General features: G+C 57.7%; 1 protein-coding gene across 1 annotated transcript; it reads right to left on the bottom strand.

Moving 5' to 3' along the window:
• Positions 1-64: 64 nt before the first annotated feature.
• On the bottom strand, positions 65-6,718 carry TRIM28 (tripartite motif containing 28). Its single transcript, XM_034944768.3, has 17 exons — positions 5,683-6,718; positions 5,243-5,355; positions 4,885-5,017; positions 3,267-3,402; positions 3,065-3,181; positions 2,872-2,986; positions 2,598-2,744; positions 2,370-2,484; positions 2,186-2,292; positions 2,005-2,041; positions 1,871-1,919; positions 1,540-1,792; positions 1,130-1,449; positions 920-1,043; positions 745-831; positions 496-633; positions 65-403 (listed from the first exon to the last, which is right to left on the bottom strand). The coding sequence occupies exons 1-17, from the start codon at positions 6,020-6,022 to the stop codon at positions 227-229; spliced, it is 2,508 nt and encodes an 835-aa protein (XP_034800659.1). The 5' UTR covers positions 6,023-6,718; the 3' UTR covers positions 65-226.
• Positions 6,719-26,956: the final 20,238 nt, after the last annotated feature.

Here is a 26,956-nt window from a genome sequence, read left to right as displayed (position 1 = left end):
CTAGTAGACACAGTCAATAAACCAGGCCCAGGACCACAGTCCCCCAACCAGCCAACGCCTGAGGAACTGGTGAAGTTTTTATTAAATCCACAGAAGTAAAAACCATATCGTGAGGAACTGGGGGATGGGGCCACCAGGGAGTGGGAGTCAGGCCACCAGGGGAGTGGGGATGGGGTGACAGGACAGAGAACAGAGCCAGGCTGGGCTGGCCATGGGGGCTCCAGCCTCAGGGGCCATCACCAGGGCCACCAGACAGCTCCTGGGAACTCAGGCCAGCACCAGGCAGGCTCATCGGCGGGGGCTCCACCAGCACAGCAGAGAACTTGGTGTCACCGAAGGCCTCGTTCATGCGCGTCTCGAAGAAGCGCTGCAAGCCGATGATGGACTGCACGTCTGCCTTGTCCTGAGCCAAGCAGGAATGCAGTGGATGAATGGGTCCTAGTTCTTTCCTTCACATCTCCCCCTGCCCACAGCCTCTCCATTCCACTGGCTCACCTCAGTTAACTTGTTGAATTGCTTGAACATGCGGCCCACATCCTGGGCAAACTCCTGTGGGGAGCTGTAGGGAGGTGACAACTTCTCCTGGAGGCGGGCACGGATCAGGGTCAGATCCAGGGTGCCACCGGGCTGGTCCTGCAGGCAGAGATGACACATACACATACAAAGACACACATATACATGCACAGGTTGAGGGCGAGACCCAGCAGCCACCACCCCCTTCCCCTTTCCCATCCTAGGACTCACCAGGGAGAAGGTGGAGTCGGTAGCCAGCTGATGCAGGGGGCGGCAGGGTTCATGACAGAATAGGGCCAGCAGTACACGCTCACATTTCTACAAACATTGTAAGGGATGTCACAGCTCTGGGCAACACCTATAAAGCCTCTCTGGGCAACCCCACCTAAGTAACCCCAGCCCTCACCCGCTGGTTGGCTGGTGAGAGCTTGGCCACCACGCCAGTGCTGTCTGCACCATCCAGGCTGAGGCTGCCATCCTCCTCCTTCAGGTCAGGGAGCACATGGCAGAGTGAGCAGCTCCACTCCTCCCTAGGGTGAAGAAAATAAGGGTCTGCACATGATCCTGTCCAGACAGCCCAACACCCAGACTAGACCCCCACCAGCCTTACACTCACCCTGGTACATCCTGCAGGGCCGGCAGGTGACAGTCCAGGTGGAAACAAAACTCACACTGGTTGCACATGACCAGATCGCCTGGCTTCTGGCAGACACGGCAAATGGTGGCACTGTCATCCAGGGTTCCTGGGCCACCACCTGGGGCTGAGGTACCCTCAGGAGCCACCACCTCCAGCCCTGAGCTGGTGCTGCCACTAGGTGAGGCCAGGCGGGGACCCTCAGCACCAGGACCCTCCGCAAGAGCCATAAGCACAGGTTTGGTCTCAGGGCCCTCAGTGGCAGTAGGAGGGGCTCCAATGGCAGCCTCCGTCTCCTCCTCCTGCAAGGTGGTGATGAGGGGTGTTCAACAGGGTCCAGACCTGGACTACAGGCTTCATCCTACAGCTATAGTTCCTTGGGACAGGCTTACCTTGACAATGGCCATGCCAGCCAGGGGTGGGGCACCAGGGGTTCCTGCAGGCGCAGTCCCTGGCTGGCCGGTAGCTGCAGCGGCAGCGCCACGTTCAATAACAATAAGGTTGTAGTCCTCAGTGGTACTGCCTGGGAAGACCTTGAAGACGGGTGGCTGGCTGTCAGCTGTGAGGTCCAGGTCCAGGCGTTCAAGGCTCACTCGTGGCACCTTGCGCATAAGGCCGCTCACCTCGCCCTCACCTGAGCGGGACCTGTAGATGCAGCAACCTGGCATGAGTACACCCCCAACCTCCATCCACCTCCACCCCCAGGGGAGGTGCCATACTTACCGTTTCACACCTGACACATGGGGCTCTGCACTTGAGTAGGGATCATCTCCTTAGAAAATGGAGAAAGACGACTGGCAGGTTGGGGTAGAAACAGCACTGGGGCCCTTCCCCACCCACTAGGCAGACCCACTCACCTGACCCAAAGCCATAGCCTTCCTGCACCTCCATGGGCTGTGAACAAAGCAGAACCCTCTGCCTCAGTGGGACAGGAACCCTACTGGACCCCATTCCCTGCCCACCCCTGCCTGGGTCCTCTCTCCTGCTACTGGACCCCATTCCCTGCCCACCCCTTCCTGGGTCCTCTCTCCTGCTCACCTGGCTGCTGCCAGAGCCCTGCTTGCTCAGGGGCCCTGGGGCTCTTGGAGGGGCCATGGGTGCAGGGCCTGTTGAGTTAGTGCCAGGACGCTCTGCCACAATCTTGCCTGCACAAAGAAGAGAGAAACGTAAGTAGGTGCAGCACGTGGGGTAATAACAGAGTGAGGTAAAGCTGGGGACCCACCAAAGGCCTCAGCACTCTTGGTCCAGGCATTGAGGTCCCACTGAAACTTCATCTCGCCATGTGGCTCCACGGGATCCACAATCATCTTGAGGGCCCGGTGCAGCTGGAAGTAGATCTGGTTGGGAGTGAAAGGGAGGAAAGAATGAGCACACCAACAACAAATAGGGATTTGAGGTATTGGGAACCACCTGCCTGGAACCCACCAGCCAGGAGCCCACCAGTACACACCAACTTCTTAGAAAGCAGAAGGGCTGTGTTGTTGTCACTCTCCAGAGCCCAAGAGGCAAAGCGCAGAATGTGCTCCTGGTGCTTCTGGATCTTGGTCATGGTCCAGTGCTGCCGCTCCAGGCGCTCCTGCTGCCCCTCAGTCACCTTCTGCAGATGGAAGGTGTATGAGGTAAGCAGAGAAGGCAGAAGAATACCAGGATCACTCCTCACCCCAGACAGCATCATCAATCAGCAGAGGGGGCTCAGGGACCCTTCTCACCGGCACAAGGCTTACCTGGGCATCGTTGACCAGCACACGGCCCCGCTTATTCAGCTCCTTCATGATCTGCAGGATGGCCATCTTGACATCCACTTGCACACGCTTCTGTACGTCAGACACCTGGCGGATTCTAGGGGACAGAGCAGATCAGGATAGGTAGGGTCTTGCTGCCCTGGGCCACCCCCACAGCCCCAGAACCCACACTTACGAGCTGCGAACCTCCTTGGTGCTCTTCTGCAATGTTGCATGTTTGTCCCCAAGGCGCTTCACCAGTGAGGCCAGGAGCTTGCGCTGGTTCCTCACTGCATCCTCTAAGAACTGGTACCTGAGAGCAGACAGATGTGTTCCTGAGCACTAAGCTAGGGAAGGGGTGGCACCCACCCACCCAACCACTATGCCTTGGGACTCACTGGTGGTCCTTGTGGGCATTGAGCTGGCAGTCTCGGCAGGTGAGAGTATCACAGCTCTCACAAAACAGCACAAGGGGTTCATGCTTGTGTACGTTGCAATAGACAGTACGTTCACCATCCCGAGACTTGGCTGGCCCTGGGGAGTGGGAATCATAAGGCTGGACCTTGCCCTTCACCACCCCCAACTCAGGAAGCAGAATGAGTTGGGGCCTCATTTCCGGCCTGTTCTGTGACACTGGGCCATTTATTGGGAAGATGTAGAGGGTGTGGCCAGGGAAGAACACAGGCCTGCAAGCCCAACTCCTTGCTCCCAGAATCCTCTGCCCCAACATAGCTGAGAAACACATCCCTTTCTTCTAGCTTCTAGAAGTAACAACAATGTAAGGGTAAGGATAACAGCGTCTAGAAAAAGAGGACCACCCCACCCCACCCCCCATCCCCGCTGACCCTTCCCCACACTGTTCCCTTTACTGAACACTTCTCCAAGTGGACATACTCAGAATTCTGCCTACACACCACCCTGGATTCCTTTTCTTCTCCTTTCATGGTTAACTTCCTCCCTCTTCCCTGACAAGAGAACACCAGGGTCTCTTACAATCCAAGGGCCCAGAGGAAACCTTGTAGAGGTTCTCATACTGGGAGAGATGAAATGTCAAACCAGGACCCTCAGAATGGTGGTCACACCCCCTCTAGAGCAGAATCTTGGTGCTCAGCATAATCCCACCCAAAGACCAACCCATTAATAACCTCCAAAGCCTGTTTCCCCATTAGAAAACTGATCAAACACACTGGTCCAACATACCAACCAAATCCAAAATATGTAGCATCAGGGCTCATTGGGGAAACTGACTTCCCCAATGCCACTCATTCCTACACCCTGACCTTTGCCTGGGACGTCTGGAATGTAGGACACCCTGCAGCCCCTGCCTATCCCTCCTGGCTGCTCAGGCCCCACAGCCACCACCTTCCCGCTATCTTCCACCAATGCTGTCCTCTGGGATGGGAAGAATCACAGTATGGCTACCAAAAGGCCACTCATGGTAGGATTCTGGCCCCAAAACTTGGCTAGACTCAAAAGACTCTCAAGCTCCTTCCAAACCAAAGCTAGCGTGTGTCTGTGAAAAGCTGGAAATGCCAAACCAAACTTTGGGTAAGTCTCTGCCAACTCAAAAGCTAAAACACTTCCAAAAATCATCATCACTTATAATCCATGGATCCACAAAGTCTACTTTCCCTAGCAGCATCTTATACCAGATGTGTGCCAGAGAACCACAAACCCAGAAAGCCCTTCACACCATGCCTTTCCCTGTTTGCATATGCTGAGCCCTTCACCACCAGGACTGACAACTCCCTGATAAGCCTTCTCAAACCCTTTGTACCTCCCTGCAGCACATTAAGGTCTCCCCTATTTCCCCTTCCCACCCTCTCCCACCTAGGCCCTAGAGACTACACACCACAACCCCAGTTTTTCTGCTTCTGGAGTTCTGCCCTCGGGCCCTTCGGGCGGCACCCCCTAGAGAACTCTAGGACCCATCCACCAGATGCAACCAACATTATAAAAGCAACTGAGGGCACACACGGGAGAACAACTCCAACAGCCCCCCTCAGCCTCATGTACCAGTAGAGCGCACAGTATGGTCCTTGGTGTACTTCACCCGCTGGTGCGCCTCTACACAGGTCTCACACAGAGGCTCCGAGCACTCCACACAGTAGCTGGTGGCTGGGGCATTATCCTCACAGCTAGTGCAGCACTGCCAGACAAAGGCAGGGTCAGAGAAGGCAAGACAACTTGATAGATCCACGTTTACATCCCAGAAAATACAACCGGAGATTAAGATTGGTCCCTTGACCCAACCTAGGCAGCCCACCCAGAGCCTTGGGAAAGTGGAGTAACAGCCTGGAGCTGGTGCCAAGCTCCTCCTGGGCAGATGCCCCCTCCCCAGAAACCTCCTTGTGGTTGCTGAGATAGGACGCACCTGGTTCGCATCCTGGGCGTCGGTGGCAGCCTTGCTGCCACTATCACGCATGAAATAATTCTCCACGATGTCTTTGGAGAAGCACTGTTGCTTGCACACGGGACAGTCCACCACTTCGAGAAGCAGGGATGTGGGAGACTGTTACAAGTTCCCACCCAGGTTATGGCCCCCACCATTCCCCTGCTGGGTGGGCCCCCGACCATTATCCCGCAGCGAGCCAGCCCCTCCCCTCCCCGAGCCTTCTTTTCTCCAACTTTAGTCAGATGTCCCATCTCAGCGGCCAGCACAAACCCACGTTCCTATGCAGGACCCAAAAAGTATTTCCCGTGCCCTGTCCGGGCCCCCATCCTCTTGCCCAGGTGGCATCCTCATCTCTGCACCCAGTCGGAATCAAAGGCAGAGAGTAGGGGGAGGGGTGGCACCGACCACTTCGTACTTACCGGTGCCGTCGCCCGCCGCCCCGCCGTCCCCCGAGCTGTTGGCGGCGGCGGGCGCCGCGGGCCCTAAGCAGGCACTACAGGCCGAGTGCAAACAGGGCAGCAGGCGGGGCTCCCTCTCGGGTCGCAGGCGCTCTCTGCACACGCCGCAGTGCTCCAGCAGCTCCAGCGCCTCGGCGCCGCCCCCCGCGGGCGACGACGCCGCGGCTGAGGCAGAGGCCGAGGCTGCGGCCGAAGGGGCGGTGGAGCGCTTTTCGCCGCCAGCGGAGCCCTCGCCCGGGCCCGGGCTGCCAGAGGCGGCCGAGGCCGCTGCTGCCGAGGCTGCCGCCGCGGAGGCCGCCATTCACACGCCGCCGGGGGCGCCCAGGGGGGGAGGAGGGGCGCGGGGCCCGCCGCGCAGGCGCAGAGGCGCTCGCCGCCAACTGCTGGGCCGCTGCCGCCGCCGCCGCCGCGAGGCCGAGCGCCGCCACGCGCCTCCTGGGCCGCTGCCCGCCGCGCGCGGGACGCTGCTACGGCACGGCCAACTGCTGCCTGCTCGCCTCCCGAAGGCGCCGCCCGCGCTTCTTCCTCAGCCGCCGCCGAAACCCGCACCACGCGCCACAAGCACAAGCACAACCGCTCGCCCGCGCGCCCGCTCGCAGAAAGAGCCGAGGCTGGGGGGCGGGACAGAAATAACTGGCGCCGACGCCGCCGCGCACGCGCATTGGGCGCCTCACGCCCGGGGGCGGGGCCCAGGCCGGTCGGTGCGGGAGAGGCCGCCAGTACGCACGCGCCAACTCCTAGTCCTTCCACCACCGCCAACCCCACGTCGGGGGGGGCTCTTGTGGGGGCGGGGCGGGGCCTCTGTGACGTCACTGCCGCAATTTAATCCGCCAGTGGGGTATGCGCACCTTTATAGAGTGTGATTCCCCTCTCAGCTCCACCTCCAGACCACACAGAAGCGGGCCGCTGTGCGCCCAAGCGCATGGGCAATCCGTCCCTCTTCCTCAACCCGCGTCTCTTCGCCGGCGTAGAGTCGTCTCCAGCCTCTGCGTCACTAAGAGTTCGGGATAGGGGGCAGGGCCGATGGAGAAGTAGGCGGGGCCAAGGCCGACCGAAGGGCTGTGTCCAGGGAGAGGGGAGGAGAGTCTCCATCCCAGGAGGGAGGAAGCTCCTGTGTGAGCGCGGGTGCTGACTTTTGGATTTTAACCACGCTATAGTTAAACTTGAGAAACACAGAAACTTGACTGAATCAAATGTAGATCACAGCCGGGCGCCGTGGCTCATACCTGTAATCCCACCACTTTGTTAGGCGAGTCGGGAGGCTCCGTTTAGCCCAGGAGGCCGAGGCAGCAGTGAGCCGGGATTGTGCCACTGCACGCCAGCCTAGACCACAGATGGGGAAAAATGTGGCCGGGAGCGGCGGCTCACGCCTGTAATTCCAGCACTTTGGGAGGTCGAGGCGGTTGGATCTTAAGTCAGGAGTTCGAGAGCAGCCTGGCCAACGTGGTGAAACCCCGTCTCTACTAAAAGTACAAAAAGTAGCCGGGCGTGGTGGCAGGCGCCTGTAATCCCAGCTACTCGGGAGGCTGAGGCAGGAGAATCGCTTGAACCCAGGAGGCGGAGGTTGCAGTGAGCCGACATCGTGCCATTGCACTACAGCCTGGGAGAAAAGAGTGAAACTCCATCTCAAAAGAAGAGAGAAAGGTTTTTGTGTTTGTTTTGAGATGGAGTTTTGCTCTGTTGCCCAGGCTGGAGTGCAGTGGCACGATCTCGGCTCGCTGCAACCTCCGCCTCCCGTGTTCAAGCAATTCTTCTGCCTCGGCCTCCCGAGTAGCTGGGATTACAGGGGCCCGCCATCACGCCCGGCTAATTTTTGTATTTTTAATAGAGACGGGGTTTCACCACGTTGGCCAGGCTGGTCTCGAACTCCCGACCTCAGGTGATAGACCCACTTTGGCCTCCCAAAGTGCTGGAATTACAGGTGTGAGCCACCACGCCGGGCCCCCCAACCCCCCATCCAAAAAAAAAAATATATATATATATATATATACACATATATATAAATCACAAGAGGCTAAAGAGCAATGAGTCTGTGAAATCCCACCCAGCCCCCCAAGGCATCCCCTCCCCATGTTTTCGTCAGCAGCTACCCTGACTTTGATGCTTTCCCAGATGGGGAAACTGAACCTCAACAGTGGGGAATCCCAAGGAGGGAAGGAAGCAGGTCCATGGGGGAGAATCCTGTCTGAGGAGGGAAGTAGGGTAAATCCTGTCTGAGGGAGAGAGGGTCTGTGTGCAGAGGGGAACCCAGTCTGAGGAGGGAAGCAGGGTATGTGTGGGGAGAATCGTGTCTGAGGAGGGAAGCAGGGTGTGTGTGGGGAGCATCCTGTCTGAGGAGGGAAGCAGGGTCTGTGTGGGGAGAATCCTGTCTGAGGAGGGAAGCAGGGTGTGTGGGGAGAATCCTGTCTGAGGAGGGAACCAGGGTCTGTGTGGGTAGAATCCTGTCTGAGGAGGGAAGCAGGTTCTGTGTGGGGAGAATCCTGTCTGAGGAGGGAAGCAGGGTGTGTGTGGGGAGAATCCTGCCTGAGGAGGGAAGCAGGGCCTGTGTGGGGAGAATCCTGTCTGAGGAGGGAAGCAGGGTGTGTGTGTGGAGAATCCTGTCTGAGGAGGGAAGCAGGGTCTGTGTGGGGAGAATCCTGTCTGAGGAGGGAAGCAGGGTGTGTGTGTGGAGAATCCTGTCTGAGGAGGGAAGCAGGGTGTGTGTGGGGAGCATCGTGTCTGAGGAGGGAAGCAGGGTCTGTGTGGGGAGAATCCTGTCTGAGGAGGAAAATAGGGTGTGTGTGGGGAAAATCCTGTCTGAGGGAAAGAGGGTCTGTGTGGGGAGGGGAACCCTGTCTGAGGAGGGAAGCAGGGTGTGTGTGGGGAGAATCCTGTCTGAGGAGGGAAGCAGGGTCTGTGTGGGGAGAATCCTGTCTGAGGAGGGAAGCAGGGTGTGTGTGGGGAGAATCCTGTCTGAGGAGTGAAGCAGGTTCTGTGTGGGGAGAATCCTGCCTGAGGAGGGAAGCAGGGCCTGTGTGGGGAGAATCCTGTCTGAGGAGGGAAGCAGGGTGTGTGTGTGGAGAATCCTGTCTGAGGAGGGAAGCAGGGTCTGTGTGGGGAGAATCCTGTCTGAGGAGGGAAGCAGGGTGTGTGTGTGGAGAATCCTGTCTGAGGAGGGAAGCAGGGTGTGTGTGGGGAGCATCGTGTCTGAGGAGGGAAGCAGGGTCTGTGTGGGGAGAATCCTGTCTGAGGAGGAAAATAGGGTGTGTGTGGGGAAAATCCTGTCTGAGGGAAAGAGGGTCTGTGTGGGGAGGGGAACCCTGTCTGAGGAGGGAAGCAGGGTGTGTGTGGGGAGAATCCTGTCTGAGGAGGGAAGCAGGGTCTGTGTGGGGAGAATCCTGTCTGAGGAGGGAAGCAGGGTGTGTGTGGGGAAAATCCTGTATGAGGAGGGAACCAGGGTCTGTGTGGGTAGAATCCTGTCTGAGGAGGGAAGCAGGTTCTGTGTGGGGAGAATCCTGCCTGAGGAGGGAAGCAGGGCCTGTGTGGGGAGAATCCTGTCTGAGGGAAGCAGGGACTGTGTGGGGAGAATCCTGTCTGAGGGAAGCAGGGTCTGTGTGGGGAGAATCCTGTCTGAGGAGGAAAATAGGGTGTGTGTGGGGAAAATCCTGTCTGAGGGAAAGAGGGTCTGTGTGGGGAGGGGAACCCTGTCTGAGGAGGGAAGCAGGGTGTGTGTGTGGACAATCCTGTCTGAGGAGGGAAGCAGGGTCTGTGTGGGGAGAATCCTGTCTGAGGAGGGAAGCAGGGTGTGTGTGTGGACAATCCTGTCTGAGGAGGGAAGCAGGGTCTGTGTGGGGAGAATCCTGTCTGAGGAGGGAAGCAGGGTCTGTGTGGGGAGAATCCTGTCTGAGGAGGGAAGCAGGGTCTGTGTGGGGAGAATCCTGTCTGAGGAGGGAAGCAGGGTGTGTGTGTGGAGAATCCTGTCTGAGGAGGGAAGCAGGGTGTGTGTGGGGAGCATCGTGTCTGAGGAGGGAAGCAGGGTGTGTGGGGAGAATCCTGTCTGAGGAGGGAAGCAGGGTGTGTGTGGGGAGAATCGTGTCTGAGGAGGGAAGCAGGGTGTGTGGGGAGAATCCTGTCTGAGGAGGGAAGCAGGGTGTGTGTGGGGAGAATCCTGTCTGAGGGGGGAAGTAGGGTGTGTGGGGAGAATCCTGTCTGAGGAGGGAAGCAGGGTGTGTGGGGGGAGCATCGTGTCTGAGGAGGGAAGCAGGGTGTGTGTGGGGAGAATCCTGTCTGAGGAGGGAAGCAGGGTGTGTGTGGGGAGCATCGTGTCTGAGGAGGGAAGCAGGGTCTGTGTGGGGAGAATCCTGTCTGACGAGGGAAGCAGGGTGTGTGTGGGGAAAATCCTGTATGAGGAGGGAAGCAGGGTGTGTGTGGGGAGAATCCTGTCTGAGGAGGGAAGCAGGGTGTGTAGGGGGAGAATCCTGTCTGAGGAGGGAACCAGGGTCTGTGTGGGGAGAATCCTGTCTGAGGGAAGCAGGGTCTGTGTGGGGAGAATTCTGTCTGAGGAGGGAACCAGGGTCTGTGTGGGGAGAATCCTGTCTGAGGAGGGAAGCAGGGTCTGTGTGGGGAGAATCCTGTCTGAGGAGGGAAGCAGGGTCTGTGTGGGGAGAATCCTGTCTGAGGAGGGAAGCAGGGTCTGTGTGGGGAGAATCCTGTCTGAGGAGGGAAGCAGGGTGTGTGTGGGGAGAATCCTGTCTGAGGAGGGAAGCAGGGTCTGTGTGGGGAGAATCCTGTCTGAGGAGGGAAGCAGGGTGTGTGTGGGGAGAATCCTGTCTGAGGAGGGAAGTAGGGTGTGTGTGGGGAGAATCCTGTCTGAGGAGGAAAATAGGGTGTGTGTGGGGAAAATCCTGTCTGAGGGAAAGAGGGTCTGTGTGGGGAGGGGAGCCCTGTCTGAGGAGGGAAGCAGGGTCTGTGTGGGGAGAATCCTGTCAGAGGAGGGAAGCAGGGTGTGTGTGGGGAGAATCCTGTCTGAGGAGGGAAGCAGGTTCTGTGTGGGGAGAATCCTGTCTGAGGAGGGAAGCAGGGCATGTGTGAGCAGAATCCTGTCTGAGGAGGGAAGCAGGGCCTGTGTGGGGAGAATCCCGTCTGAGGAGGGAAGCAGGGTGTGTGGGGAGAATCCTGTCTGAGGAGCGAAGCAGGGTGTGTGGGGGGAGCATCGTGTCTGAGGAGGGAAGCAGGGTGTGTGTGGGGAGAATCCTGTCTGAGGAGGGAAGCAGGGTGTGTGGGGACAATCCTGTCTGAGGAGGGAAGCAGGGTGTGTGGGGGGAGCATCGTGTCTGAGGAGGGAAGCAGGGTGTGTGTGGGGAGAATCGTGTCTGAGGAGGGAAGCAGGGTCTGTGTGGGGAGAATCCTGTCTGAGGAGGGAAGCAGGGTCTGTGTGGGGAGAATCCTGTCTGAGGAGGGAAGCAGGGTCTGTGTGGGGAGAATCCTGTCTGAGGAGGGAAGCAGGGTGTGTGTGGGGAGAATCCTGTCTGAGGAGGGAAGCAGGGTCTGTGTGGGGAGAATCCTGTCTGAGGAGGGAAGCAGGGTGTGTGTGGGGAGAATCCTGTCTGAGGAGGGAAGCAGGGTCTGTGTGGGGAGAATCCTGTCTGAGGAGGGAAGCAGGGTCTGTGTGGGGAGAATCCTGTCTGAGGAGGGAACCAGGGCGTGTGTGAGCAGAATCCTGTCTGAGGAGGGAAGCAGGGCCTGTGTGGGGAGAATCCCGTCTGAGGAGGGAAGCAGGGTGTGTGTGGGGAGAATCCTGTCTGAGGAGGGAAGCAGAGTGTGTGTGGGGAGCATCCTGTCTGAGGAGGGAACCAGGGTCTGTGTGGGGAGCATCCTGTCTGAGGAGGGAAGCAGGGTGTGTGTGGGGAGAATCCTGTCTCAGGAGGGAAACAGGGCGTGTGTGGGGAGAATCCTGTCTGAGGAGGGAAGCAGGGTGTCTGTGGGGAGAATCCTGTCTGAGGAGGGAAGCAGGGTCTGTATGGGGAGCAACGTGTCTGAGGAGGGAACCAGGGTCTGTGTGGGGAGCATCCTGTCTGAGGAGGGAAGCAGGGTGTGTGTGGGGAGAATCCTGTCTCAGGAGGGAAGCAGGGCGTGTGTGGGGAGAATCCTGTCTGAGGAGGGAAGCAGGGTGTCTGTGGGGACAATCCTGTCTGAGGAGGGAAGCAGGGTCTGTATGGGGAGCATCGTGTCTGAGGAGGGAAGCAGGGTGTGTGTGGGGAGCATCCTGTCTGAGGAGGGAAGCAGGGTGTGTGGGGGGAGAATCCTGTCTGAGGAGGGAAGCAGGGTGTGTGTGGGGAGAATCCTGTCTGAGGAGGGAAGCAGGGTGTGTGTGAGGAGCATCCTGTCTGAGGAGTGAAGCAGGGTGTGTGGGGGGAGAATCCTGTGTGAGGAGGGAAGCAGGGTGTGTGTGGGGAGAATCCTGTCTGAGGAGGGAAGCAGGGTGTGTGGGGGGAGACTCCTGTCTGAGGAGGGAAGCAGGGTGTGTGGGGAGAATCCTGTCTGAGGAGGGAAGCAGGGTGTGTGGGGGGAGCATCGTGTCTGAGGAGGGAAGCACGGTCTGTATGAGGAGAATCCTGTCTGAGGAGGGAAGCAGGGTGTGTGGGGAGCATCGTGTCTGAGGAGGGAAGCAGGGTCTGTATGAGGAGAATCCTGTCTGAGGAGGGAAGCAGGGTGTGTGGGGAGCATCGTGTCTGAGGAGGGAAGCAGGGTCTGTATGAGGAGCATCCTGTCTGAGGAGTGAAGCAGGGTGTGTGGGGGGAGAATCCTGTGTGAGGAGGGAAGCAGGGTGTGTGTGGGGAGAATCCTGTCTGAGGAGGGAAGCAGGGTGTGTGGGGGGAGACTCCTGTCTGAGGAGGGAAGCAGGGTGCGTGGGGAGAATCCTGTCTGAGGAGGGAAGCAGGGTGTGTGGGGGGAGCATCGTGTCTGAGGAGGGAAGCAGGGTCTGTATGAGGAGAATCCTGTCTGAGGAGGGAAGCAGGGTGTGTGGGGGGAGAATCCTGTCTGAGGAGGGAAGCAGGGTGTGTGGGGGGAGAATCCTGTCTGAGGAGGGAAGCAGGGTGTGTGTGGGGAGAATCCTGTCTGAGGAGGGAAGCAGGGTGTGTGGGGGGAGAATCCTGTCTGAGGAGGGAAGCAGGGTGTGTGGGGAGAATCCTGTCTGAGGAGGGAAGCAGGGTGTGTGGGGGGAGCATCGTGTCTGAGGAGGGAAGCAGGGTCTGTATGGGGAGAATCCTGTCTGAGGAGGGAAGCAGGGTGTGTGGGGAGCATCGTGTCTGAGGAGGGAAGCAGGGTGTGTGGGGAGAATCCCGTCTGAGGAGGGAAGCAGGGTGTGTGGGGAGCATCGTGTCTGAGGAGGGAAGCAGGGTCTGTGTGGGGAGAATCCTGTCTGAGGAGGGAAGCAGGGTGTGTGCGGGGAGAATCCTGTCTGAGGAGGGAAGCAGGGTGTGTGTGGGGAGAATCCTGTCTGAGGAGGGAAGCAGGGTCTGTGTGGGGAGAATCCTGTCTGAGGAGGGAAGCAGGGTGTGTGTGCGGAGAATCCTGTCTGAGGAGGGAAGCAGGGTGTGTGGGGAGCATCGTGTCTGAGGAGGGAAGCATGGTCTGTGTGGGGAGCATCGTGTCTGAGGAGGGAAGCAGGGTGTGTGTGGGGAGAATCCTGTCTGAGGAGGGAAGCAGGGTCTGTGTGGGGAGAATCCTGTCTGAGGAGGGAAGCAGGGTGTGTGTGGGGAGAATCCTGTCTGAGGAGGGAAGCAGGGTGTGTGGGGAGCATCGTGTCTGAGGAGGGAAGCAGGGTCTGTGTGGGGAGCATCGTGTCTGAGGAGGGAAGCAGGGTCTGTGTGGGGAGAATCCTGTCAGAGGAGGGAAGCAGGGTGTGTGTGGGGAGAATCCTGTCTGAGGAGGGAAGCAGGTTCTGTGTGGGGAGAATCCTGTCTGAGGAGGGAAGCAGGGCATGTGTGAGCAGAATCCCGTCTGAGGAGGGAAGCAGGGTGTGTGGGGAGAATCCTGTCTGAGGAGGGAAGCAGGGTGTGTGGGGGGAGCATCGTGTCTGAGGAGGGAAGCAGGGTGTGTGTGGGGAGAATCCTGTCTGAGGAGGGAAGCAGGGTGTGTGGGGAGAATCCTGTCTGAGGAGGGAAGCAGGGTGTGTGGGGGGAGCATCGTGTCTGAGGAGGGAAGCAGGGTGTGTGTGGGGAGAATCCTGTCTGAGGAGGGAAGCAGGGTGTGTGTGGGGAGCATCGTGTCTGAGGAGGGAAGCAGGGTGTGTGTGGGGAGAATCGTGTCTGAGGAGGGAAGCAGGGTCTGTGTGGGGAGAATCCTGTCTGAGGAGGGAAGCAGGGTCTGTGTGGGGAGAATCCTGTCTGAGGAGGGAAGCAGGGTCTGTGTGGGGAGAATCCTGTCTGAGGAGGGAAGCAGGGTGTGTGTGGGGAGAATCCTGTCTGAGGAGGGAAGCAGGGTCTGTGTGGGGAGAATCCTGTCTGAGGAGGGAAGCAGGGTGTGTGTGGGGAGAATCCTGTCTGAGGAGGGAAGCAGGGTCTGTGTGGGGAGAATCCTGTCTGAGGAGGGAAGCAGGGTCTGTGTGGGGAGAATCCTGTCTGAGGAGGGAACCAGGGCGTGTGTGAGCAGTATCCTGTCTGAGGAGGGAAGCAGGGCCTGTGTGGGGAGAATCCCGTCTGAGGAGGGAAGCAGGGTGTGTGTGGGGAGAATCCTGTCTGAGGAGGGAAGCAGAGTGTGTGTGGGGAGCATCCTGTCTGAGGAGGGAACCAGGGTCTGTGTGGGGAGCATCCTGTCTGAGGAGGGAAGCAGGGTGTGTGTGGGGAGAATCCTGTCTCAGGAGGGTAGCAGGGCGTGTGTGGGGAGAATCCTGTCTGAGGAGGGAAGCAGGGTGTGTGGGGAGAATCCTGTCTGAGGAGGGAAGCAGGGTCTGTATGGGGAGCATCGTGTCTGAGGAGGGAAGCAGGGTGTGTGGGGGGAGCATCCTGTCTGAGGAGGGAAGCAGAGTGTGTGTGGGGAGAATCCTGTCTGAGGAGGGAAGCAGAGTGTGTGTGGGGAGCATCCTGTCTGAGGAGGGAACCAGGGTCTGTGTGGGGAGCATCCTGTCTGAGGAGGGAAGCAGGGTGTGTGTGGGGAGAATCCTGTCTCAGGAGGGAAGCAGGGCGTGTGTGGGGAGAATCCTGTCTGAGGAGGGAAGCAGGGTGTGTGGGGAGAATCCTGTCTGAGGAGGGAAGCAGGGTCTGTATGGGGAGCATCGTGTCTGAGGAGGGAAGCAGGGTGTGTGTGGGGAGCATCCTGTCTGAGGAGGGAAGCAGAGTGTGTGGGGGGAGAATCCTGTCTGAGGAGGGAAGCAGGGTGTGTGTGGGGAGCATCCTGTCTGAGGAGGGAAGCAGAGTGTGTGGGGGGAGAATCCTGTCTGAGGAGGGAAGCAGGGTGTGTGTGAGGAGCATCCTGTCTGAGGAGTGAAGCAGGGTGTGTGGGGGGAGAATCCTGTGTGAGGAGGGAAGCAGGGTGTGTGTGGGGAGAATCCTGCCTGAGGAGGGAAGCAGGGTGTGTGGGGGGAGACTCCTGTCTGAGGAGGGAAGCAGGGTGTGTGGGGAGAATCCTGTCTGAGGAGGGAAGCAGGGTGTGTGGGGGGAGCATCGTGTCTGAGGAGGGAAGCAGGGTCTGTATGAGGAGAATCCTGTCTGAGGAGGGAAGCAGGGTGTGTGGGGAGCATCGTGTCTGAGGAGGGAAGCAGGGTGTGTGGGGGGAGAATCCTGTCTGAGGAGGGAAGCAGGGTGTGTGTGGGGAGAATCCTGTCTGAGGAGGGAAGCAGGGTGTGTGGGGGGAGCATCGTGTCTGAGGAGGGAAGCAGGGTCTGTATGGGGAGAATCCTGTCTGAGGAGGGAAGCACGGTGTGTGGGGAGCATCGTGTCTGAGGAGGGAAGCAGGGTCTGTGTGGGGAGCATCGTGTCTGAGGAGGGAAGCAGGGTGTGTGGGGAGCATCGTGTCTGAGGAGGGAAGCAGGGTCTGTATGGGGAGCATCGTGTCTGAGGAGGGAAGCAGGGTCTGTGTGGGGAGAATCCTGTCTGAGGAGGGAAGCAGGGTGTGTGGGGAGAATCCTGTCTGAGGAGGGAAGCAGGGTGTGTGTGGGGAGCATCCTGTCTGAGGAGGGAAGCAGGGTGTGTGGGGAGAATCCTGTCTGAGGAGGGAAGCAGGGTGTGTGTGGGGAGCATCCTGTCTGAGGAGGGAAGCAGGGTGTGTGGGGGGAGCATCGTGTCTGAGGAGGGAAGCAGGGTGTGTGGGGAGCATCGTGTCTGAGGAGGGAAGCAGGGTGTGTGTGGGGAGAATCCTGTCTGAGGAGGGAAGCAGGGTGTGTGTGAGGAGCATCCTGTCTGAGGAGGGAAGCAGGGTGTGTGGGGGGAGCATCGTGTCTGAGGAGGGAAGCAGGGTCTGTGTGGGGAGAATCCTGTCTGAGGAGGGAAGCAGGGTCTGTGTGGGGAGAATCCTGTCTGAGGAGGGAAGCAGGGTGTGTGTGGGGAGAATCCTGTCTGAGGAGGGAAGCAGGGTGTGTGTGGGGAGCATCGTGTCTGAGGAGGGAAGGAGGGTGTGTGGGGAGAATCCTGTCTGAGGAGGGAAGCAGGGTGTGTGTGGGGAGAATCCTGTCTGAGGAGGGAAGCAGGGTGTATGGGGGGAGCATCGTGTCTGAGGAGGGAAGCAGGGTCTGTATGAGGAGAATCCTGTCTGAGGAGGGAAGCAGGGTGTGTGGGGAGCATCGTGTCTGAGGAGGGAAGCAGGGTGTGTGGGGGGAGAATCCTGTCTGAGGAGGGAAGCAGGGTGTGTGTGGGGAGAATCCTGTCTGAGGAGGGAAGCAGGGTGTGTGGGGGGAGCATCGTGTCTGAGGAGGGAAGCAGGGTCTGTATGGGGAGAATCCTGTCTGAGGAGGGAAGCACGGTGTGTGGGGAGCATCGTGTCTGAGGAGGGAAGCCGGGTCTGTGTGGGGAGCATCGTGTCTGAGGAGGGAAGCAGGGTGTGTGGGGAGCATCGTGTCTGAGGAGGGAAGCAGGGTCTGTATGGGGAGCATCGTGTCTGAGGAGGGAAGCAGGGTCTGTGTGGGGAGAATCCTGTCTGAGGAGGGAAGCAGGGTGTGTGGGGAGAATCCTGTCTGAGGAGGGAAGCAGGGTGTGTGTGGGGAGCATCCTGTCTGAGGAGGGAAGCAGGGTGTGTGGGGAGAATCCTGTCTGAGGAGGGAAGCAGGGTGTGTGTGGGGAGCATCCTGTCTGAGGAGGGAAGCAGGGTGTGTGGGGGGAGCATCGTGTCTGAGGAGGGAAGCAGGGTGTGTGGGGAGCATCGTGTCTGAGGAGGGAAGCAGGGTGTGTGTGGGGAGAATCCTGTCTGAGGAGGGAAGCAGGGTGTGTGTGAGGAGCATCCTGTCTGAGGAGGGAAGCAGGGTGTGTGTGGGGAGCATCGTGTCTGAGGAGGGAAGCAGGGTCTGTGTGGGGAGAATCCTGTCTGAGGAGGGAAGCAGGGTGTGTGTGGGGAGAATCCTGTCTGAGGAGGGAAGCAGGGTGTGTGGGGAGCATCGTGTCTGAGGAGGGAAGCAGGGTGTGTGGGGGGAGCATCGTGTCTGAGGAGGGAAGCAGGGTCTGTGTGGGGAGAATCCTGTCTGAGGAGGGAAGCAGGGTCTGTGTGGGGAGAATCCTGTCTGAGGAGGGAAGCAGGGTGTGTGTGGGGAGAATCCTGTCTGAGGAGGGAAGCAGGGTGTGTGTGGGGAGCATCGTGTCTGAGGAGGGAAGCAGGGTGTGTGGGGAGAATCCTGTCTGAGGAGGGAAGCAGGGTGTGTGTGGGGAGAATCCTGTCTGAGGAGGGAAGCAGGGTGTGTGGGGAGCATCCTGTCTGAGGAGGGAAGCAGGGTGTGTGGGGAGAATCCTGTCTGAGGAGGGAAGCAGGGTCTGTGTGGGGAGAATCCTGTCTGAGGAGGGAAGCAGGGTCTGTGTGGGGAGAATCCTGTCTGAGGAGGGAAGCAGGGTGTGTGTGGGGAGAATCCTGTCTGAGGAGGGAAGCAGGGTGTGTGTGGGGAGCATCGTGTCTGAGGAGGGAAGCAGGGTGTGTAGGGGGAGAATCCTGTCTGAGGAGGGAACCAGGGTCTGTGTGGGGAGAATCCTGTCTGAGGGAAGCAGGGTCTGTGTGGGGAGAATTCTGTCTGAGGAGGGAACCAGGGTCTGTGTGGGGAGAATCCTGTCTGAGGAGGGAAGCAGGGTCTGTGTGGGGAGAATCCTGTCTGAGGAGGGAAGCAGGGTCTGTGTGGGGAGAATCCTGTCTGAGGAGGGAAGCAGGGTCTGTGTGGGGAGAATCCTGTCTGAGGAGGGAAGCAGGGTGTGTGTGGGGAGAATCCTGTCTGAGGAGGGAAGCAGGGTCTGTGTGGGGAGAATCCTGTCTGAGGAGGGAAGCAGGGTGTGTGTGGGGAGAATCCTGTCTGAGGAGGGAAGTAGGGTGTGTGTGGGGAGAATCCTGTCTGAGGAGGAAAATAGGGTGTGTGTGGGGAAAATCCTGTCTGAGGGAAAGAGGGTCTGTGTGGGGAGGGGAGCCCTGTCTGAGGAGGGAAGCAGGGTCTGTGTGGGGAGAATCCTGTCAGAGGAGGGAAGCAGGGTGTGTGTGGGGAGTATCCTGTCTGAGGAGGGAAGCAGGTTCTGTGTGGGGAGAATCCTGTCTGAGGAGGGAAGCAGGGCATGTGTGAGCAGAATCCTGTCTGAGGAGGGAAGCAGGGCCTGTGTGGGGAGAATCCCGTCTGAGGAGGGAAGCAGGGTGTGTGGGGAGAATCCTGTCTGAGGAGGGAAGCAGGGTGTGTGTGGGGAGAATCCTGTCTGAGGAGGGAAGCAGGGTGTGTGGGGAGAATCCTGTCTGAGGAGGGAAGCAGGGTGTGTGTGGGGAGAATCCTGTCTGAGGGGGGAAGTAGGGTGTGTGGGGAGAATCCTGTCTGAGGAGGGAAGCAGGGTGTGTGGGGGGAGCATCGTGTCTGAGGAGGGAAGCAGGGTGTGTGTGGGGAGAATCCTGTCTGAGGAGGGAAGCAGGGTGTGTGTGGGGAGCATCGTGTCTGAGGAGGGAAGCAGGGTCTGTGTGGGGAGCATCGTGTCTGAGGAGGGAAGCAGGGTGTGTGGGGAGAATCCTGTCTGAGGAGGGAAGCAGGGTGTGTGTGGGGAGAATCCTGTCTGAGGAGGGAAGCAGGGTGTGTGTGGGGAGAATCCTGTCTGAGGAGGGAAGCAGGGTGTGTGTGGGGAGAATCCTGTCTGAGGAGGGAAGCAGGGTGTGTGTGGGGAGCATCGTGTCTGAGGAGGGAAGCAGGGTCTGTATGGGGAGCATCGTGTCTGAGGAGGGAAGCAGGGTGTGTGGGGAGAATCCTGTCTGAGGAGGGAAGCACGGTGTGTGTGGGGAGAATCCTGTCTGAGGAGGGAAGCAGGGTGTGTGTGGGGAGAATCCTGTCTGAGGAGGGAAGCAGGGTCTGTATGGGGAGCATCGTGTCTGAGGAGGGAAGCAGGGTGTGTGTGGGGAGAATCCTGTCTGAGGAGGGAAGCAGGGTGTGTGGGGAGAATCCTGTCTGAGGAGGGAAGCAGGGTGTGTGTGGGGAGCATCGTGTCTGAGGAGGGAAGCAGGGTGTGTGTGGGGAGAATCCTGTCTGAGGAGGGAAGCAGGGTCTGTATGGGGAGCATCGTGCCTGAGGAGGGAAGCAGGGTGTGTGGGGGGAGCATCGTGTCTGAGGAGGGAAGCAGGGTCTGTGTGGGGAGCATCGTGTCTGAGGAGGGAAGCAGGGTGTGTGTGGGGAGAATCCTGTCTGAGGAGGGAAGCAGGGTGTGTCGGGAGAATCCTGTCTGAGGAGGGAAGCAGGGTGTGTGTGTGGAGAATCCTGTCTGAGGAGGGAAGCAGGGTGTGTGTGGGGAGCATCGTGTCTGAGGAGGGAAGCAGGGTCTGTGTGGGGAGCATCGTGTCTGAGGAGGGAAGCAGGGTCTGTGTGGGGAGCATCGTGTCTGAGGAGGGAAGCAGGGTCTGTGTGGGGAGAATCCTGTCTGAGGAGGGAAGCAGGGTGTGTGTGTGGAGAATCCTGTCTGAGGAGGGAAGCAGGGTCTGTGTGGGGAGAATCCTGTCTGAGGAGGGAACCAGGGTCTGTGTGGGGAGCATCGTGTCTGAGGAGGGAAGCAGGGTCTGTGTGGGGAGAATCCTGTCTGAGGAGGGAAGCAGGGTGTGTGTGTGGAGAATCCTGTCTGAGGAGGGAAGCAGGGTCTGTGTGGGGAGCATCGTGTCTGAGGAGGGAAGCAGGGTCTGTGTGGGGAGCATCGTGTCTGAGGAGGGAAGCAGGGTCTGTGTGGGGAGAATCCTGTCTGAGGAGGGAAGCAGGGTGTGTGTGGGGAGAATCCTGTCTGAGGAGGGAAGCAGGGTGTGTGGGGGGAGCATCGTGTCTGAGGAGGGAAGCAGGGTGTGTGGGGAGAATCCTGTCTGAGGAGGGAAGCAGGGTGTGTGTGGGGAGCATCGTGTCTGAGGAGGGAAGCAGGGTCTGTGTGAGGAGCATCCTGTCTGAGGAGGGAAGCAGGGTCTGTATGGGGAGCATCGTGTCTGAGGAGGGAAGCAGGGTCTGTGTGGGGAGCATCGTGTCTGAGGAGGGAAGCAGGGTCTGTGTGGGGAGCATCGTGTCTGAGGAGGGAAGCAGGGTCTGTGTGGGGAGAATCCTGTCTGAGGAGGGAAGCAGAGTGTGTGTGGGGAGCATCGTGTCTGAGGAGGGAAGCAGGGTCTGTGTGGGGAGCATCGTGTCTGAGGAGGGAAGCAGGGTGTGTGTGGGGAGCATCGTGTCTGAGGAGGGAAGCAGGGTGTGTGTGGGGAGAATCCTGTCTGAGGAGGGAAGCAGGGTGTGTGGGGAGCATCCTGTCTGAGGAGGGAAGCAGGGTGTTTGGGGAGAATCCTGTCTGAGGAGGGAAGCAGGGTGTGTGTGGGGAGAATCCTGTCTGAGGAGGGAAGCAGGGTGTGTGGGGAGAATCCTGTCTGAGGAGGGAAGCAGGGTGTGTGTGGGGAGAATCCTGTATGAGGAGGGAAGCAGGGTGTGTGTGGGGAGAATCGTGTCTGAGGAGGGAAGCAGGGTGTGTGTGGGGAGAATCCTGTCTGAGGAGGGAAGCAGGGTCTGTATGGGGAGAATCCTGTCTGAGGAGGGAAGTAGGGTGTGTGGGGAGAATCCTGTCTGAGGAGGGCAGCAGGGTGTGTGGGGGGAACATCGTGTCTGAGGAGGGAAGCAGGGTGTGTGTGGGGAGCATCCTGTCTGAGGAGGGAAGCAGGGTGTGTGTGGGGAGAATCGTGTCTGAGGAGGGAAGCAGGGTGTGTGTGGGGAGAATCCTGTCTGAGGAGGGAAGCAGGGTCTGTATGGGGAGAATCCTGTCTGAGGAGGGAAGTAGGGTGTGTGGGGAGAATCCTGTCTGAGGAGGGCAGCAGGGTGTGTGGGGGGAACATCGTGTCTGAGGAGGGAAGCAGGGTGTGTGTGGGGAGCATCCTGTCTGAGGAGGGAAGCAGGGTGTGTGTGGGGAGAATCGTGTCTGAGGAGGGAAGCAGGGTGTGTGTGGGGAGAATCCTGTCTGAGGAGGGAAGCAGGGTCTGTATGGGGAGAATCCTGTCTGAGGAGGGAAGCAGGGTGTGTGGGGGGAGAATCCTGTCTGAGGAGGGAAGCAGGGTGTGTGGGGGGAGAATCCTGTCTGAGGAGGGAAGCAGGGTGTGTGGGGGGAGCATCGTGTCTGAGGAGGGAAGCAGGGTGTGTGAGAGAAGGACTCTTTGTGAGGGACGCAGGATCTGGGGGAGAGGAATCATGTCTAAGGGGAGAAGCAGGGTCTGTAGGTAGAGGCGAACCCGCCTAGGGACTATCAGCGCGTTGAAAACGTGGTGGGTGGGTGCATTGAGGCTGGCCCCGGGGGGGTGGGCCTCAGCCCCCTGTGCGGTGCCCCTGGGGTCGTGAGGTCTCCGGTCCAGGTGACAACGGCTGGGGGCGGGGTAGGTGGCAGCTTCCGGAGGATGTTTGGAGGCCGCGAGGACTGGCGCGAACAACCGTGAAACCCGTTCGCCACTCCCAAGGCGCGCACAGGTAAAGGTGGCTAGCCGGGCGGGGCGTGAGGGTGACGGGGCACTGCCTCCCCAGGCCCCGCTCCCAGGTGTCCGCACGTGGCTGCAGCACGGGCGCGTCGACCGCTGGGCCGGGTGTGGCCTTTGTTCCTGATGGGGACTGGGGGCCGCGGGGCTTTGTCCCCGCCTCTGCCTTTGTTCCAGCCCGGGCGCGCGGCCCCCAAAATCTGGGCCCGCCCCATCCGCGGCATAGTCACCGCCTCCACGCCCAGCCTGCCCCTTCGTAGGGCCACGCCTCGCTAGCCGGCCCGCCCCCTCCAGCCCACCACCCTGAAGAGGCCCTGGCCCCTGGCTTCCTTCCTCTGATAATAGGGAAAGTGAATGCCAGAGGCTGACGCGTTGAGATCGCTTGAGCCCAGGAGTTGGCTGCAGTGAGCTATGATCGCTCCCCTGCTCTCCTACCTGGGACTGCAGAGCGAGGCCCTGTCTTTAAAAAAAAAAGAAAAGAAAAGAAAAGAAAAAAGTTGGTGCTGGCAGTGCACAGGGCGAGGTGTGGGCGTCCTTTAGGAATGTTTGCTGTGGCCAGGAACGGTGGCTCACGTCTGTAATCCCAGCACTTTGGGAGGCCGAGGTGGGCGGATCACCTGAGGTCGGGAGTTCGCCACCAGCCTGACCAATATGATGAAACCCCGTCTCGGCTAAAAATACAAAAATTAGCCGGGCATGGTGGCACGCGCCTGTAATCCCAGCTACTCCGGAGGCTGGGACAGGAGAATCGCTTGAACCTGAGAGGCAGAAGTTGCAGTGAGCTGAGATCCGGCCATTGCACTCCAGCCTGGGCAACAAGAGTGAAACTCTGTCTCAAAAAAAAAAAAGGAATATTTGATGAGCACTTTCCACAGCCCTATCCTGCACTGGTCCCCAAAATCACGGGAGAGGGGGACGTGTGGGTCACACAGGACCCACACCTGCCTCTGGCCTCTAGGGTAGACAAGGGTACCAGGGCCAGAAGGTCAAAATATTAATACTATGGTACAAAGTGTGGAAATGGCTCTCCTAGGGGCTGCCCCAAACACTTGCGGGAAGGCAGTTGAGCAGAAACAAGTCCAAGGTCCCTGAGGCAATAGGGAGGCAATAGTGAGGAGTGGTGGGAGGTGCTCAGAGAGGTTACTCTACAGCTAGCAGGGTCTGGGGTATGTTAGATCCCCTGCCACCCTATCATCGGCTGCCCCTCATAACAGGCCCTCCCCAGGCCCTGGCAACACGCCTTGGGGTTTCAGTGCCCCATCAAGGTCCATGCTCTTCTCTCTGCACAATAGAGAGGTATTGTAAGAGCACCCCTTTTCCTTCTCCTGGGCCCAAGACCTTCATCCCCAGTATGAGGCAGCCACACAAGCAGCAGGTGTTACCCAATGCCAGCAGCAGACCTTGGAGCATCACCTCCCCACCAGGTTCCACACCACTGCAGGGCCCCATTGTCCACATGGAGAACCTGAGGCTTCAGCAAGTGCCAGGACACCAGTCGGGGAAGGGAGATTAACTAGAAAACAGGCTCAAGCTGACTCAGGGACAGCAGAGTGGGGCTTCCTAGGATTGGCCAAGCCAGGGTGGGTATATAGGAGAGTAAGACTAGGGACCTCACTCAGAGGTCCATAAGTATATGGCAGGACGCTAGTGCACCTTGGTTGGCTCCGCTCCCCAGTTGGCCCAGCAGAGCAGTCAGTATCCCTTATACTTCTGTCCTCCATGCTCCTCGCCAACACTTTACCACATCTCTCCCTTCCCAGTCCTGGACCACTGGGAACTGTCAATATTTTGGCTTTGCAGACAGGGCATAAGACAGGTGTAGCAATATGCAGTGGTCACTCAGACTGCACCCAGGCCACCTGAGGACTGCCTACTGCCTGGTTGTGCGCCTACCTGAAGATAGCCATCCTCACCCTCTCTTTCTTCCCCAAACCCCACACGTGTGCATGCTCTCCTTCCCACCCTCAGGTGTCACCCCCAAAGCCACTTTCTGAGGAGGCATTGTGGCTACATCACTCAAATTTCTTTTTTTTTCTTTTTTCTTTTTTTTGAGATGGAGTCTCGTTCTGTCACCCAGGCTGGAGTGCAGTGGCGCAATCTTGGCTCACTGCAGCCTCTGCCTCCTGAGTTCAAGCGATTCTCCTGCCTTAGCCTCCTGAGTAGCTGGGATTACAGGTGCCCACTACCACGCCCGGATAATTTTTGTATTGTTTTTTTTTTTTTTTTTTTTTTTGAGACGGCGTCTCCCTCTGTCGCCCAGGCTGGAGTGCAGTGGCGCGATCTTGGCTCACTGCAAACTCCGCCTCCCGGGTTCACGCCATTCTCCTGCCTCAGCCTCCTGAGTAGCTAGGACTACAGGTGCCCACCACCATGCCCGGCTAATTTTTTTGTATTTTTAGTGGAGACGGGGTTTCACCGTGTTAGCCAGGATGGTCTCAATCTCCTGACCTCATGATCCACCCGTCTCGGCCTCCCAAAGTGCTGGGATTACAGGCGTGCACCGTCATACCCAGCCAATTTTTGTATTCTTAGTAGAGAGAGGGTTTTACCATGTTGGCCAGGCACTGCACTCCAGCCTGGGCAACAAAAGCAAAACTCCATCTCAAAAAAAAAAAATCCAATTCTGGTGACAACTCTAGGGTATGGCCCTGCTGACCTCTGACTTCTGACCTTATCACTCTTCCAGCCACATAGGAGACCTGTTGTCCTCAACTCAGGGCCTTTGTACTTGCTATTGCCTCTACTCAGAATGTTATTCTCTGGGCTGTCTTCTTGGCTCTCTTCTTTCCCATTTCAGCTAGAGAAAATCACAAGGACATGAGCTCCAAATTGTACTCACTACTGCATCCACTGTGCTTAACCCAGAGCCCACTTCATGGTGGATCAGTCATCAGCAAATACGTGAAAGGACAAGCAAATGGATGAAGATGATGACCATCTTGAGCCAGTTTTGTAGACCATAACATGAGATTTGGTATCTATTACTTTAAAAATTTTGTTTGTTTGTTTTTGGTAATTGACTTACAATGTATGACCAGGCCTGGTGGCTCTTGCCTATAATCCTAGCACTTTGAGAGGCCAAGGCAGGAGGATAGCTTGAGCCCAGGTGCGATCTCTGCTCACTGCAACCTCTGCCTCCTAGGTTAAAGTGATTCTCCTGCCTGAGCCTCCTGAGTAGCTGGGATTACAGGCGCTAACCACCATGCCCAGATAATTTTTGTATTTTTAGTAGAGACGAGGTTTCACCATGTTGGCCAGGCTGGTCTCAAACTCCTGATCTCAGGTGATCCACCTGCCTCAGCCTCCCAAAGTGCTGGGATTACCAGTGTGAGCCACTGTGCCTGGCCCCGTGTCTATTATTAAAGTACATTTTTTAAAATTCAAAAAAATCAAACAGGCCGGGTGCAGTGGCTCATGCCTGTAATCACAGCACTTTGGGAGGCTGAAGCAGGCGGATCACGGGATCAGGACATCAAGACCATCCTGGCCAACATGGTGAAACCCTGTCTGTACTAAAAATACAAAAATTAAGGCTGGGCACAGTGGCTCACACCTGTAATCCCAACACTTTGGGAGGCCAAGGCGGGCGGATCATGAGGTCAGGAGTTCGAGACCAGCCTGGCCAAGAGACCAGCCTGACCAATATGATGAAACCCCTTCTCTACTAAAAATACAAAAATTAGCTGGGTGTGGTAGCGGGTGCCTGTAATCCCAGCTACTTGGGAGGCTGAGGCATGAGAATTGCTTGAACCCAGGAGGCGGAGGTTGTAGTGAGCCGAAAATCATGCCATTGCACTCCTGCCTGGGTGACAGAGAGAGACTCCAACTTGAAAAAAAAAAAAATTAGGTCAGGCGCGGTGGCTCACGCCTGTAATCCCAACACTTTGGCAGGCCGAGGTGGGCGGATCACAAAGTCAGGAGATCGAGACCATCCTGGCTAACATGGTGAAACCCTGTCTCTACTAAAAATACAAAAAATTAGCCAGGCGTGGTGGCAGGCACCTGTAGTCCCAGGTACTCGAGAGGCTGAGGCAGGAGAATGGCGTGAACCTGGGAGGTGGAGCTTGCAGTGAGCCAAGATTGCGCCACTGCACTCCAGCCTGAGCAACAGAGTGAGACTCCGCCTCAAAAAAAAAAAAAAATTAGCTGGGCGTGGTGGCACGTGCCGATATTCCCAGCTACTTGGGAGGCTGAGGCAGGAGAATTGCTTGAACCAAGGAATCAGAGGTTGCAGTGAGCTGAGATCATGCCACTGCACTCCAGCCTGGAGATAGAGATTCTGTCTCAAAAAATAATAATAATAATAATAATAATAAAATTCACATAATATCAAATTTATCATTTTAGCCAGTTTAAAAGTGTACATTCAGTGGCATTTCATGCATTCACAATGTTGTGCAACCACCACCTCTATCTATTTCCAGGTCATTTTCATTACTCCAAAAGGAATCCCTGTAACCATTAACACTCACTCCACAGTCCCCCTCCAACCAGCCCCTGACAATCACTAATCTACTTTCTGTCTCTATGGACTTTTTAACTTTTTGGTGGAGGCTTATGATATGTAGAGATGCAGGCAGGGAGCACCTCAGCTAACCAGCTGTGATAGCAAAGAACAGAACATCTCTGGCTCTCAGAAGCCTATGTCCCTTGTAGCTGACGCCCTAACTTCACAGACAAGCTTTGCCTACCCATAAAACACCTGGGGCTTTACTTCTCTGTCTGGCTTCTCAGTGCACATTTGTATGGCCATATATGACCTTAGTTCCTCCCCGGCCCTTGTTGTGTAGGGTCAATTGTATGAATGTCCTTCAGTTTGATTACATGTTCTCTTGACTGCATTCTCCCTCCTGCTCAGGCTGTTATTAACACAGCTGCTACAGTGGGCAATACCGTATGTGGCTTTTGGCTACCCAGCCAAAAACATTTCTTTAACTGTAATGAGGAGCTAACAGAAGGTTTTAGCAGAAGGTGGCATGATCTGATTCCCATTTCAAAGGTTCCAGTTGGGGAATGGGTGGGAGCAGAATGGAGAACAAAAGATGAGAGTTCAACTAGATCTTCTCAACTGCTCTTTGGAATCACTATGATTCCTGTTAGTTTCCTGTGGATTTTGTAGCATATTACCACAAACATG

This window comes from Pan paniscus, chromosome 20 (assembly GCF_029289425.2).
Source record: "Pan paniscus chromosome 20, NHGRI_mPanPan1-v2.0_pri, whole genome shotgun sequence".
Taxonomy (NCBI): Eukaryota; Metazoa; Chordata; class Mammalia; order Primates; family Hominidae; genus Pan; species Pan paniscus.
Note: the sequence above shows the minus strand (reverse complement) of the source record. Positions and strands in the feature narration are given on the sequence as shown.